This window comes from Bufo bufo, chromosome 4, assembly GCF_905171765.1.
Source record: "Bufo bufo chromosome 4, aBufBuf1.1, whole genome shotgun sequence".
NCBI lineage: Eukaryota > Metazoa > Chordata > Amphibia > Anura > Bufonidae > Bufo > Bufo bufo.
The window spans coordinates 619,328,154-619,342,738 of record NC_053392.1 but is presented as its reverse complement, the minus strand read 5'-3'; the positions used below and the strand labels follow the sequence as shown (position 1 = coordinate 619,342,738).

General features: G+C 44.7%; 1 protein-coding gene across 1 annotated transcript in view; it reads right to left on the bottom strand.

Moving 5' to 3' along the window:
* The window catches only part of LOC120999677 (gastrula zinc finger protein XlCGF57.1-like), a 354,101-nt gene extending 339,980 nt beyond the window's left edge, over window positions 1–14,121 (bottom strand). The window contains exons 1-4 of the mRNA XM_040430692.1: window positions 14,085–14,121; window positions 13,858–14,010; window positions 13,578–13,745; window positions 12,363–12,486 (exon numbers count right to left, since the gene is read on the bottom strand). Coding sequence (XP_040286626.1) covers window positions 12,363–12,486; window positions 13,578–13,745; window positions 13,858–13,971 — 406 coding nt within the window. The 5' untranslated portion in view covers window positions 13,972–14,010; window positions 14,085–14,121. The remainder of the gene's footprint in view (window positions 1–12,362; window positions 12,487–13,577; window positions 13,746–13,857; window positions 14,011–14,084) is intronic.
* Between the last annotated feature and the right edge of the window lie 464 nt (window positions 14,122–14,585).

Sequence of the window (14,585 nt, the reverse complement as noted above, 5' to 3'; positions counted from 1 at the left end):
TACAATGGCAGCCGGGACGCTATTGAAGCCCTGGCTGCCATGTTCAGCTCCCTGCTGCTGTGTGTACAAAGCACAGAGCAGCAGGGACAGTGTGAGCTCCTATTCACCCTGATAGAGATCTATCAGGGTGAATAGGACAAGGGTTCTAGTCCCTAAGGGGGCTAAAAGTTAGTAAAACAAAAAAAAACACAAAAATATTAAGTATAAATGAAAAAGATTTACAATAAAAATACACATTAACAATAAACATATTAATTTTCAGCAGATTTGTGTAGGAAATTTTTTTTTTCTCAAAAATGAAAATTCCCAGAATATCGGTATAAATTATCGGCTATCGGCCTGAAAGTTCACAAATTATCGGTATCGGTATCGGCCCTAAAAAATCTATATCGGTCGATCCCTACCACCAAGACATCATCACTGTCAAAGGGAAAAAGATTCTTAACCTTCAACAACAAGTGGATCCAAAATCCCAAGTAGACAAAGAAAGATGGATCAAGCTGCAAAATGAAAGCAGAGTGTTAGGTGAACTGCAAGATTTCTTCACCAGCGGAAGAACACCAGAAAGAATCCGCAGGAGTTATGCTGATCCAGAATTGTCAAAATTATGGAGACACAGAAAACACCTCTTTCTACAGAAGGGCCTATTATTAAGAAGAACCTTAGATCCAATTACTTGGGATCGTCTATATCAAATCCTAATACCACGCCGAGATGCAAGAATAGTTCTGGAGATGTACCATGATCAATCAGGACACTTTGGCGTGCAGAAAACAGAAGCCACCATCCGTAGAAGATTCTATTGGATCGGGATGAGAGGAGACATTGAAAAATGGTGTCGAGAATGTTCCACCTGTGCTGTTGGGAACATTTCTTGTTGCCATATGGATGCCCAGAAAGAATCCTTACAGATCAAGGATCTGCCTTTGAATCACAACTCTTTAAAGAACTGTGTACCTTCCACAACTGTCAGAAAATCAAGACTACAGCATACCATCCCCAAGGGAATGGACTTTGTGAAAAGATGAACCAAACCCTAATTGAAATGTTAAGAGCGGTACCACCCGCTACAAGAAATGATTGGCCTACTCTATTGCCTCAATTGATTTACACCTACAATAACACTATTCATTGTTCTACTGGGTATACACCCTATTACCTTATGTTTGGACGACAAGGTACATTGCCTGCTGATCACACTTTGGGCGTACAAGTGCCTGATGCAATCAACCCTCTACCAAAAAACTGAGTGAGCACCAAAGACGTTTGATTGATGCACAAGAAATTGTTCAACAACGCAGGGGACATGCTCATGAAAAACAACAGAAAGATTACAATCAATCTGCCAAGGCAGAACCTCTCAAAGTTGGTGATTGTGTGTGGTTAAAAAACAACCATCGGACCAGCAAATTAGATAGCAAATGGGAGAGAGAACTTTACACCATTTCCGCTATTCTCAATCCAGAGACTGATACGTATGAGATTACCCAGGAGGACAAATTACAGGTAGTGCATCGAAATCGCCTTAAATTGTGTCTCAAAGAAGATACTCCAATAGAAACTCTTCAAGAAGAGGCTGTTCAAGAGGAAACTCAATCCATAGAGCCAGAACCTGAAAAATCGTCTGATTCAGAAGAACCAATACAGTCTTTTGGAAGAACATTATTAAACTCTGATCCGTTGCAATGGTTCTTAACGCCCTGGCTCAATATCTTAGTGCATGTTAAGACCAACACCACCGCGCTTCAATCCGATGGAGGATTACAAGAGGACAACCACCTGTCCGTTATGGAGATTTTCTGCCCCAGCAGCCGAGATGATAACTTCCAGCTCTGCCAATTCAACGTTGAGGATATCCTTACCTGTGTCTGGAGTTCCAGAGATCAAGGAAAAAGACTGACTTATGTTTATCATGTTCCATTTTCCTTAAAGGACTTTTTAAGGGACTATTTGCCTTTTATCCGTTTTGCAACGTTCAAGCCTGCACCCGGAGATAGACTTTCACGCACCTAAGCCTCCGTGATATACTATTTTCATATTACCCTAAGCCCAGGGAACAGACTCATACCCTGTGAGCCTCCTGAGATGTTTATTTTTCATCATCATTGTGGACTATTTTGGTTTCCGGTACATCATCAGTCTTCAGAGGAAAAATTGCTACCCCATTTGTCACATTTCTTTGTTGCCTGAGATATGCTTGTCTAACCTATTTTACTTGCAGGTCCGAGTAATACAAGAATGAGGTTATGGTAATGTTTTCTATGCATGCATGTTTTTCTCTTTCTTATATCTTACAGGAAGATACAACATCGAGTCAAGAATGTGTCGAGGTCGACTCATGTTTTACCATGGGGGTATGCAGCGTCCCACTCAGGAATACATGGAAACTGCAAAATAGCTTTAAAAATGCATTTTCACATTGTATGTTATTTTGCACTGAAACACTTGTTGTATCCCCTAGATGGGGATAACACTTAGGTCCTATAAATACTTAGGTCAGACCTAGTCAGACAGATTAGTTAGTCAGTGGAGATCAGACAGAATAGTTCATTGATCTCAAGTGATTCTGCTGAGTGTGAGAGAGTGCAGATCTAGCAATTCTACTCAGTTAAAGTCTAGTCCAGAAAGGGACAAAGGAACGAAAGGATTAACAGCCAAAGGATAAAAGCCACCAACCAGGCATTGAAGACCTTTGGATATTCAGGTGAAGGATACCATAGCCTCCGGCAACCTCATCAGATTACACTGATACAGAATTTTCCGGCTAAGCTAAATCCAGCCAAGGAAGCCTATAAACAGTGGATTCACAGATTAACTCTACTGCTAACAAAGGACTGCATTTTGATTGATGTACTTACTGCAACTGGAACCAACATCAGTAAAAGTTGTGAGTCGTATCTTACCATTGTCTACCTCATTATTACTACCATTGGTTGTACCACTATTAACGGTACTGGCATCACGACAAATACCATCAAGGGACTCAGCCGCAACAAGCACCCCTAACATCAAGAGCACCTCAACCACCATCTTGGCTGAAGCTTCCCTACCACAGAGCGTGCCCCGGAGGATTTCGTGCTGTCCACCTCAACACTGTGCTGCCAGCCCAGGGAGGCTTTCTGCTAACCGTGAGTAAACTGATGAACTGTGTTGTTATTTGGCCCCTCATCAGTCCACCGTGCACCTCACGTGTTGCCCCTGCGCTACTGGCTGGCTGCATTATTATTATTAAAGTAAATAGGAGGTGAAAGAAAACAGGCTAATGTGATGTGCTTATTGAAATTGTACATGTTCCAGTAAGAGTTGCACAGAGGGCAACCGAGTTCCACTTTTGTCTCAGACACAATGATAGCTGAAGATTGTCTGGAGACTACAACAGCAAAGCTATGAAGAGTCCATCACAAAGGAATGGCACACTGGTCCTACTCCCGAGATTGTGGTGTGGGGATGACATAATGCATGGAAGCCGGACCCCTCTAGTCTTGATTTCAGGTACACTAACAGCTCGGCGTTACATTGATTTGGTCATGGAACCAGTGGCACAGCCATTTCTCCAAAGCTTCCCCGGAGACCTTTCGCAACAAGACATTTTCGGGCCACATATTGTTCCTACTACTGTGGGCAGCCTGCGTTGCCTAAACATGCTAGCATGAACTGCAACGTTGCATTGAGCACATCTGGGACTTCGCTGGTTGGCAAATGCGAAGGCAGCTGCCAACAGCATGTCCTGATGTGTCCAAGTAATTTAGCGTGGCAGAACAATCCTCAGACAGCCAATAATAAACACACTGATAGCATGCCAAAGCGTATATGTGCACGCATTTCTGCGTGCGCCGCTCAAATAAATCAAGATTTTTATTATCTGTCAATTCCACAACTTTTCCTTCCTCCTTCCTTGGTGTTGCAATTTCAAGATTGAGGAGTGTAGAAAACATCGTAGTTTTCACGAGTTCTTTGCAAAGGTTCTCAGAATATAATTCCTTGTAGATATTGCGAAAGGCGTTTCTATCCAGACCAGTTTAATACATCCCAATGTCAACAGACAACCAACCAATCTGATTCCAACTATGATCTTTCAGGCACCCTTTGGAATACTAAAGTAGTGATTTCATTGGTTGTCATGGGCAAAAACTTAATTTTCCTTTTATTAAGTTTTGATACATCTCTTCTGTTTGCAACGCAGTTGTTCTTTCTTTGTGCTTTACGTATTGCACGACTAGGTCTTTCATTTCTTACCTACACCTATCCTTTTTTCCTTCTTAGCCTGTATACCGTGTAAGGGATTGTTCTCTCACAGGGGGTTGGCAATGGCAGTCTTCTCAACAAATAGGGTTTTTTTAAAGTCCAAACCATGCTTTATTTGTCACACAGCACATCAAACTTCCAAGTTTGGCATCACTTGGCACATAGAAGTCGCAGCTTCACATTACAACATGTTACATTAATCCAAAACAATAAGTCCACTTCCGTCTAGGCGCTCACTATACAGAGGTTTTCTCTAACTCACCTCTTGTTCAGTGTTCACACTGTGGTATTCGGCTTCACTCAGCTATGCGGTCAGACAGCTTACTAGCTGAGACCAATGCAACCCATTGGGGTCCCGGACCACCAGTCCTCCTGATGGTGACCACAAAATACCTTGGGGAGATATGGTCCAGCAGTCCTCCCAACTCTGACCGCGCGACACCTCTTTTCCTCATGTGTCACTGGGTCCCCCAAAACACAGGCTTTACTCAGCCTTGTGGCCCTCCAACCCTCCTGGCTGGGACCACATGGAGCCTCTGCAGGCTTCCTTTTCAATTCCCTTATTCCACACACACAGAGGATTGCTTTATCCCTCAGTGATTATCGCAGTTGGCTTCACCTCATGCCAGGTGAACACCTGTAGTCAACTAGGGGTGTGGATTGAGAGACTCCCACTACCAACCTGTCTCCCAGTCCAAAGAAATCCAGCCCATGAAATTTAAACAAAACAGTTCCAGCAACTATGTTTGCTGAAGCAAGTGCATCTCTGGATTTTGGTTACCTCACCCAAATAAACTGGAAAACCGGGTGAGATACATACCCTCACCACACATCTACCCTGCACTTCACCACTCCCCCTAAAGGGCTTCTCTGCTTAAGCCTCTGTATAAAGAGAATGAAGCACTCATGTGAGCTTGTGGTGAGCTTGGGGGATTTTTCGCATCAGACACACGAGATTATAAGACGCACCTAGGTTTTGGAGGAGAAAAATCAGAATTTTTTTTTTTTTTTCATCAGACCTCAGATCAGACACCCATATCAGACCTCTGATCGAACCCGATATCAGACATCAGATCAGACCTCCCCAACATCATGAAAAATAACTAAATAGACTTACCTCTCCGGAGGGAGCGCTGTACTCAACAATCTCTTGTCTTCCTGGGTCCCGCTCTGCACTGTGCCATGACGTCACATAGCATCAGGTCATAGTGCACGCACTACAAACTGATGCATTAAGCAGACAAGACAATCTGCATGAGCCAGGAGAAGACCAGGGAAGGGTGAGTACAGCCAGCACTCGCAGCACTATACTCACTGCTCCCCACACCTCCTGCTTCCATAATGGTACAGTATTGGCTTTATAAGATGCATTAAAATGAAGTTTTGAGTGAAGCGAACATGGATCTAGGATTCGAAGCTTGCTTCACTCATCCCTAATAACCACCATCTTATGGGGCATCCCCTGCATCAACACATTGAGAGAAACTGAACTAACAGGTCCCTCCAGACTACTAACCTAGATGGTTTATGACTCAGAGTTATAATCTGGTGGATATATTTTGATACCAATAAAAACATTATTCTGCAAAAAAAAGCATAAGGGAGTACAAGTTTCATATCCTACAAGGTCTTTCCAACCCTATACTTGTTCATCATGTCTTCCTAAAACCACTGCTAGACTAGTTTTAGGATTGAGGGATCTCATATCGCTGGGGGATTTCTCTTCTCGTCAAAAATAGGGGGCGGGGGGTAGGCTCAGCTATCCCGAGAACAATCTCCCCCGATTCCTTCTGGATTTATGTGGCCTTCGATAGCTGCTTCCTTCCTAGCTGGATCTTGTCACTCCAGATCTCCTTTGGTCTCTTCCAATCTCCAAAATGGTCTCCCCCTCTTGTTGCCCTGCTGGGCATCCTGCAACATTTGTTGTGATGCTGGCCTGTACTGCATGAGGACTAGTCTGGTCAAAGTTCTTTATACATTAAGGGAGAATTTATCATTTTCTATGTTTTTGGTGTCAGTTTTAAGTCTACCTTTGGTTTGTGTTGCTGCACCAAGTGTGGTTTCACCACTGTCACTGAACGTACACCTGGGGGGTTTCCTGGATTGGAGATTCAACTTTTCTACCTGGCAAGTGGCAACCAGGGCTGTGGAGTCGGTAAGCCACAGTCTCTATTTTATCAGACTCCGACTCTTTCATAAGTGGCTAATTAGTAACAATATATTTACTGTAGTAAAGTATTAACATCAGGCTTTTTCTCACCATCATATACACTACTCACAAAAGTTAGGGAAGTTTGGCTTTCGGGTGAAATTTATGGAAAATGTAAAAAGTTCATGCAACAGTAATATATAATTAAAGTAGAAGCATGCAATGGTGATTTCCTCATCTCAAACAATTTATTGAAACAAAAGCCAACACCAGTGCTGGGTATACCCCCACATAAAATGTCAATGTCTCAATAACTTGTCATGTGGTCTTGAGCATCAATTACAGCTTGACAATGACGTCTCATGCTGTTCACAAGTTGTCTTACTGTGTGCTGAGGCATGGCATCCCACTCTTCTTCAAGGGCGGCCCTCAGGTCATTGAGGTTCTGGGCTACAGAGTTATGAGCCTCTACAGAGTGACTCAGCTGATCCTAACGGTTTTCAATGGGATTCAGTTCTGGAGAAAGTGCAGGCCACTCCATTCGAGGACACCGGTCTGTAATGATGCAACCTCAAAGAGCTGACGCATTGTCTTCCATTAAGATGGATGTGTTGTTCGTGCAGAGGCACAATGACTGAATTAATGATTTTAGTATGGGCTTGTCACTGTACAATTCACAAAGTGTAGGACAGTTTTGTATTGACTAGACACACCTGTCCACACTGTAACTCCACCACCACCAAAGGCTCGTCTGGTGACAACAGTGGCTGATGCACAGCTCTCTCCTTGACGTCTCCAACATTATTGGCGGCCATAATTTCTGATCAGCGTGAATCAACTTTCATCAGTGAACAGCACTGAGACCCACTGGTCCCTTGACCAGCTTAGATGCTCACTGGCCCATGAAAGACGATGACACCAGTGCCTGGTGGTGTGGTCAAGGACCCTTGCAGGTCATCTAGCACGCAGTCCACGCTGATGTAAACGGTTTCTAATGGTCTGATGTGACATTTGGGTGCCTCTCACCTCCCTTAAATGTGACTGGAGTTGTGTTGCATTTATCACCCGGTTCTGCAGGACATTGTTCACAATGAAGCGGTCATCAGCGTGGGATGTGGCCAAAGGACATCCACTTCTATGCTTTTCTGTGACTCTTCCAGTCTCTCTGTATCTCTGATGCAACCTGCTGATGACACTCTAAGCTCAGTGGCCATCATGCTTGAAGATCATGCTTGAAGCCTTGCAATAGCGAAGTACTGTTCTTTAATTGTTAGGTGTCGTCTTTGTTTCATGATGTCAAAATGTGAACAGCATGATGAGGAGGACCGTTTAACTACCAATTCTAATTGAACCAGGAAATGTATTGGGCGATTCATGGCTCAAACACCTGTTGTGAATTTTGCCATTAAGCTCCTTGTTAGAGAACATCAAGTTGCGCAAAAAGTACTGAAACATTGAAGAGTTGGACATGTGCATTCAAAAGTTTAGAGAAGGTCACATTAAGTTCACCTGTAAAGGTTAGGGTTCATTCACACGTCCGCAAAATAGATCCGGATCCATTCTGCAAAGTTGCACACATTGTGCACTTCCTTTCTGCAAAAAATAGAACATGTCCTATTCTTGTCCGCAGACACGGACAAGAAAAGCCATTTCTATTTAAAGTGCCAGCCATGTGCGGTCCTCACATGGCCGGTGTCCGTGTTTTTCGGATCCGCAATTTGCGGACCGCAAAACACTTGCGGACGTGTGAATGGACCCTTAGAGTGTATTTTAGGTTCCTCCTGAAATTTCACCCACAAGCCAAATATCCCTAACTTTTTGTGAGTAGTGTACGTAATCAGACCATTTACAGCATAAACCATATTTATTAGAATACAATTTCTGAACAAATAACTTTTCTAAACTATTGTAAGTAAATATACAATAAACACTGTTAGGGCTCGTTCCCATGACTGTGCCATTTTTTGCGGTCCGCATGGATGGCGCCCGTGTGTCTTCTTCAATTTGCGGAACGACAGGCCTATCATAGAAATGCCTATTCTTGTCCGCAAAACGGACAAGAATAGGACAGGACTCATAATTTTTGCGGGGCCACGGAATGGAGCAACGGATGTGGACAGCACACAGAGTGCTGTCCGCATCTTTTGCGGACCCATTGAAATGAATGGTTCCGTATACGGAACGCAAAATACGTTCGTGTGAACGAGCCCTTAGGCTACTTCCACACTCGCGTTTTGTGCGGATCCGTCATGGACGGATCCGTTCAGATAATACATCCGTCAGAATCCGTTCAGAACAGATCCATTTGTATTATCTTTAACATAGCCAAGACGGATCCATCTTGAACACCATTGAAGGTCAATGGAGGACGGATCTGTTTTCTATTGTGCCAGATTGTGTCAGAGAAAATGGATCCGCCCTTATTGACTTACATTGTGTGCCAGGACGGATCCGTTTGGCTCAGTTTCATCAGACGGAATGGAGACTGAACTGATGCAAACTGATGTATTCTGAGCGGATCCTTTTCCATTCAGAATGCAAACTGATCAGTTTTGGACCCTTTGTGAGAGCCCTGAACGGATCTCAAAAACAGAAAGCCAAAACGCGAGTGTGAAAGTCTACGAATTTATCCTCATAAAAAGTATTGCCTCCGCCAGATCCTCTTTCACGGATGCCCTAAAATCTGATCCAATTATTTTGAGGACAGAGAACAACCTCTCTCCACTAACTTGGGTTGGTGGCAAAGCAGTAACGACTTGGGCAATTTCAGGATACAGAGCAATCGCTTGCTGCACTGTTAGTTTTGACGATCAGTCAAATTGCTCCAATTCTTTTGGTAGACGTGAAAAATTGTGCTGAAATTTACTCGCTGTGTTCTCCGATGTGGATGACTCTTTTTCTATACAGGTCCTTGTGATCCAAATATTTTTCAAAATCAAATTGATCATCGGTTTATGAGGGTGAAGGTGTGGCAGCGAGACCAAATTCTTCTTGTTCCTCACAGTTCTGCAACCCATTCATCCTAAATGCTACTTCAAACAGAGCTTCTTTTCCTTTAGTCAGAGGTTGATCATCCAGAACAGGTATAGGCATCTTTCGGCACTCCAGCTGTTGATCATCTAGAAGAATCCGATGCACTGGGTCTACATAAGCAGCTGCCCAAAGAATCTTCTTTGCTAACAGTTGATCCTCTCTCCGTTCTTCATTGAAGCAGCAATGCCACTTGCAATTAACCCTCCTCGTTGGGAGAGGTGAAACATCAGGTTCTTCCACTCCTTCAAGAAAATAACTGGAGTTATGTCCTCTGCTTGTAATTTTTTAGTCGCTGTAAATGGGTGCTGTAGCAATTCTTCCAGTTCAGTCACCTGTTTCCACTGACTTTCATTTAGTGTCAATTGAGGGTCAGCCATGTCTACAAGAAAGAGGTTCAGGTCAACCAAGCGTTGAACCATTAAGTAGGTCCTGCCCCATCGTGTGGCTTGATCTATAATTGCCCCTTTTCCAGCACGTCTACTCAAAATTGAGTCACCTTTAGGGGTTCTAGCAGCAGTGGCCAATTTTCTCACCTTGCCTCAGTGCAGCAGCATGTCCTACCTGCAGACTGTCTCTTATTTCCAGCACAACACAGCGCGTGGTGGGAATGGATTCCGGTCCAAGTTTTTCTGCTTAGGTTTGCTATCCTTTTTGTCCCATTTAGGAATCTGTAGCTTATCCTTTCAGCTGTTCTCTGTCAGCCACTCCCAGCTACTATATATTCTCCCTTTCTGCTTCCCTTGTGGCCAGATATAGACCTTCTTTCCAGATCTTCTATTCTGACCTCTGGTGGAGTTAGAGTTGCTGGAACTGGAGCTCCGGTTCACTCCTGTTGTTGTCTCCCTTTGGGGATTGTTTGTGTTGTTTGTCCTTTCCCTGTTGTTACCCTAGATGTCAGTGGTGAGGACTAGTGCTCCCACCGCCCTATTCACTACCTAGGGCTTATTTCAGGGTAAGCCAGGGACGAGGCACGTGATCGGCGTAAGGGTTAGCAGCCTGTCTAGGGACGTCAGGTCAGCCAGGTGCCAGTGCTAAGTAAGATAGGGGTAACCACTTCTCCCTCTCCCTAGTGAAAGGGTACTCATCTTCCCTCCCCTTTGCGCCACACGTCTGTTACCTGCCATATCAGACATGATAATATTAATAAGAGATTTTCTTAAAGACGGAGTCTATACATTTCTACGGACTCCAACTCCAATCAAAACTAGCTGCGACTCCGACTCCACAGCCCTGCTGGCAAGATAGTCCTTCAGATGATAGGACATTTACAGGGAACTGGTTATTTACCCATCATCTCTAGGACTAGGCCCTAATAATGATGGTTACAGGAAAAGTTTGTCAGAATCCACAAACAGACATTCTTCAGGCACAGAAGACTCTACTAGGATCCAATACACAGAAATGGTGTTACAAAGCAGATGTGAACCTGTTTTGTCACTTGAATAGACTTGTCTTGGGGCCACTCCTAAGGGCGTTATCTAAGTGGCTCAGCCATTGCCTGGTAAATACCAGGGTGCACACACTGGCCCTTTAAGAGCTAAAGAGAGCGTGTGCATGTGCCTTACAAGTAGAGAGAGGGGACCGGCTGGTAAGAAGCAGGCTGAAAACTGTGTGCAGGGAGCTATTCCAGTGGCTGGACCCCCCGGGTGGAAGGGGATAGCGGCCAGTGAGTCTGCGCGACTGCAGCCACGAGCTGGGGAGCAGAGCAGGCCGCTGTAACAATATATGGATAATCAGTCCGTATAATAAAACCATTCCTATCAGTTATCTCATTAATGAAGAAATTTACAGTCAAACAAGATTTATGAAAGGTTCTCACCATTCACGGACGCTGATACGGGTTTTTCCGTTCCACTTGTCATTCCACCAGAACTTTCCTGTAAGATTAAAGAAGAGGGAACCTAGTTCATCTTATTTCCAGGTGTAGGGCAAAAACCTCTAGAAAACATGAGCCATTCGGCCCTAAAGAGAAGGATCTCCTCCAGTGGTGATCAGAAAGGATCCACATTCAGCCAAGTATTTTACACAATTCAAGTACATGGAGCTGAGCTACCTAGCTGCACCAGGCCTCCTCAAACAACTGATCAGGTGGGGTCCCAGGTGTTTGACCCCCACTAATCAAATGCTGATTCCCTATCCAGAGGAGAGCTCATCAGTTACAAATGGTCGGATAACCCCTTTAATAAATTTGTTGTATCAGTGCTGTCCGTGCACCAGAGACTAAAGTCTACACGAGCTCGGAGATGGAGTAGATTTCACATATAATGTACAGTTTTCTGTTGTGTGTTGGACTGTGGTGACTTTATTGAACAGGGGTGATATAAGCAAGAAATTAAAAATGTCGTTAAATGTTTGCACAAAATAACCTTTGTGCCAAATTTTACAACTCTTTCCAACCCGATAACTAAAAGTAAAGCCTTTTTAAATGACCCCCAATGACTCTGAATTCATGTCATCATTCTTCCTTAGATGCAGCTGACTGGCATTGTGCTGTTAGTCTATGATTTACATCTCTACAGCACAAGTTTCATTTATCCACATTGAAGCTTAAGTGGATGTCCATACTTTAATACAATCTTTTATGAAACCAGAAATCATATGTGGCCAACAACGAGAAGAAATAGAGTGTACAGTATATTCCACTGCTGCTGGGGGAGGTCAGTAGAAAGCTTCATTACATCAGTCTATAGAGGATTTGTAGAAACCTCAGCTTCATCTACCTGATGATCCAGTGGGACATTCTGCGTTTCCTCTGGACAGTCCTGGGAATACAGAGGACTTGGACATCTCTCTGGTGGATTTCTCTGACTGGATCCATCTATAGGAAATACACACAGTGACTGAATACATTGTCTATATGTGATGATCAGATGATATGGGAATCTGACTCTCAGAACTGTTCTCTCCTCTACAGTCATGGAAGGTCTCCTCTTACCCAGTGATGTGAGGGACTGGTGATTCTCCATCATGACGTCCTTGTACAGATCCTTGTGTTCTTCTAAATACTCCCACTCCTCCATGGAGAAATAGACAGCGACATCCTGACACCTTATAGGAACCTGACAACACAAGGATACTGTCATGGCCTATGGTGAACGCTGTGACACTGTTGCCACACTTGTGGTTGCCCACTGCAACGTGTTGCTGTTAGAGCATGCAGTGGCAGTGTCTCGGCCTTCTGGGTGATTGCCGTCACATGGTTGCCTCGCATGCTGTTGCCGGTGGTAACGTGTGGCTTAGTTTGCACTTCCCCTTTAAGTGGCTTCCTTCCCTTGTCTGGTGTTGGAAGGGTTAACTCCCTTCCTAGTGTTTTGTGAACACTGGGTTTATGTGTGTGTGGGTGTGGCTGCTTGGGCTATTTAGCCTCTGCTGGATGCCTGAAGCTCTGTGTTCCTCCAGGCTTGGTGTGTGCTGGTGGTTCACTGCTCCTGGCTTTACCATCTGTCCAGTGAGGGCCACCCTTGTGGTCATAGATGTTCAATGTTATCCCAGTGTCTCCTTCTCTTCCTGTCCTTATTTGTATGGAGTGGGTTATGTTCAGGGTGTTTGTATGTCTATTTGGTGTTACATGTCTGGTGGTGTTGGGTGCATGTTTACTAGACATTCCCCTGTCATGTTTATTGCAGCTATGGTGTCCTGGGTCCCAGTGTGGTTTGTGGTGTGTGCTGTGTCCTCTAATGTTCGTGTGGACACCAGCACTTGTGCACGGGTTCCAGTCAGTGTGTCTGTGGCAGGTAAGTGTGTTATGGGTTTTGCTAACCTGCCATTTCAATAGCTGTATGTGTTCCCCTCTCCTTGCAGCCTGGCCTCAGATAGAGACTCCTGTTCCTCCATGACTGGCATGAACAGGTCGTCTCTCCCCTGCTCCTAAGTGAGGGATTTCCAGGGCGACTCAGGATATTAGGTATCCAGGGTATGAGCCGTCCCACCATCGGGGTCCGCTCATACGGTGAGTCAGGGAGAGGATTAGGGATGTTGTAGGAGGTGACCTGCTCCCTTATTACTCCTTTTGGCCAGGCTGATCCTCTTTTCCCTTTGACACCGCACGGTGGGGGGTTTCCCCCACTTCCCGCCGTGATAGATACAGTCATTACCAGACCCCTCCGTTGGCGTTATTGTATAATGTCCCAGCATTCCCAGCAGCGCTTACCTCTCCCATAAGCAGCTCAGTGATCCTGGTGGTAAGTTCTAGGATCTTCTGCTCATGTATCAGGGAATGAAGTAAAGGCTCGGTGATGGGGCTCTGGATCCTGCTTCGCCCTCCTGACACACGGGGTGTCACATACTTACCAGACGACTTGTTCACTACTGTGTAATCCTGTGTATGGGGAGACGCCGATCACTACAGAGATTCTAAGAATCCTTCACCTTTCCAGTCATTTCCCTGTTTTATTACTAGAGATAAGAGTGATGTCATGTGAGACTCTCACCTCTCCAGTTATCAAGGAGATGATCTCCAGGGTGAGGTCCAATATCCTTACAGCCATGTGGTCTCTGTCCTTGTACAGATCCTTGTGTTCTTCTAAATACTCCCACTCCTCCATGGAGAAATAGACAGCGACATCCTGACACCTTATAGGAACCTGACAACACAAGGACACAGTCATTACCAGACCCCTCCCTTGGCGTTATTGTATAATTTCCCAGCAGCGCTCACCTCTCCGCTCAGCAGCTCAGTGATCCTGATGGTAAGTTCTAGGATCTTCTGCTCATGTATCAGGGAAGGAGGTGGAGGCTCGGTGATGGGGCTCTGGGTCCTGCTCCGTCCTCCTGACACACGGGGTGTCACACACTCACCAGACAACTTCTTCACTAATGTGTAATCCTGTGTATGGGGAGACGCCGATCACTACAGAGATTCTAAGAATCCTTCACCTTTCCAGACATTTCCGTTTTATTACTAGAGATAAGAGTGATGTCATGTGAAACTCTCACCTCTCCAGTTATCAAGTAGATGATCTCCAGGGTGAGGTCTAATATCTCTGCAGCCATGTGGTCTCTGTCCTTCTCCATCCTTGGTGAGTCCTTGATGGAAAGGACCATTGTCTTTAATAAAAAGAGTGTCCTGTACACAGGGAACCTGAGGGAAACATGGAGGACTGAGAGCAAAATAATATTTGTGAGAACATCTGACGTAAAGTAAAGTGTCACACCAATT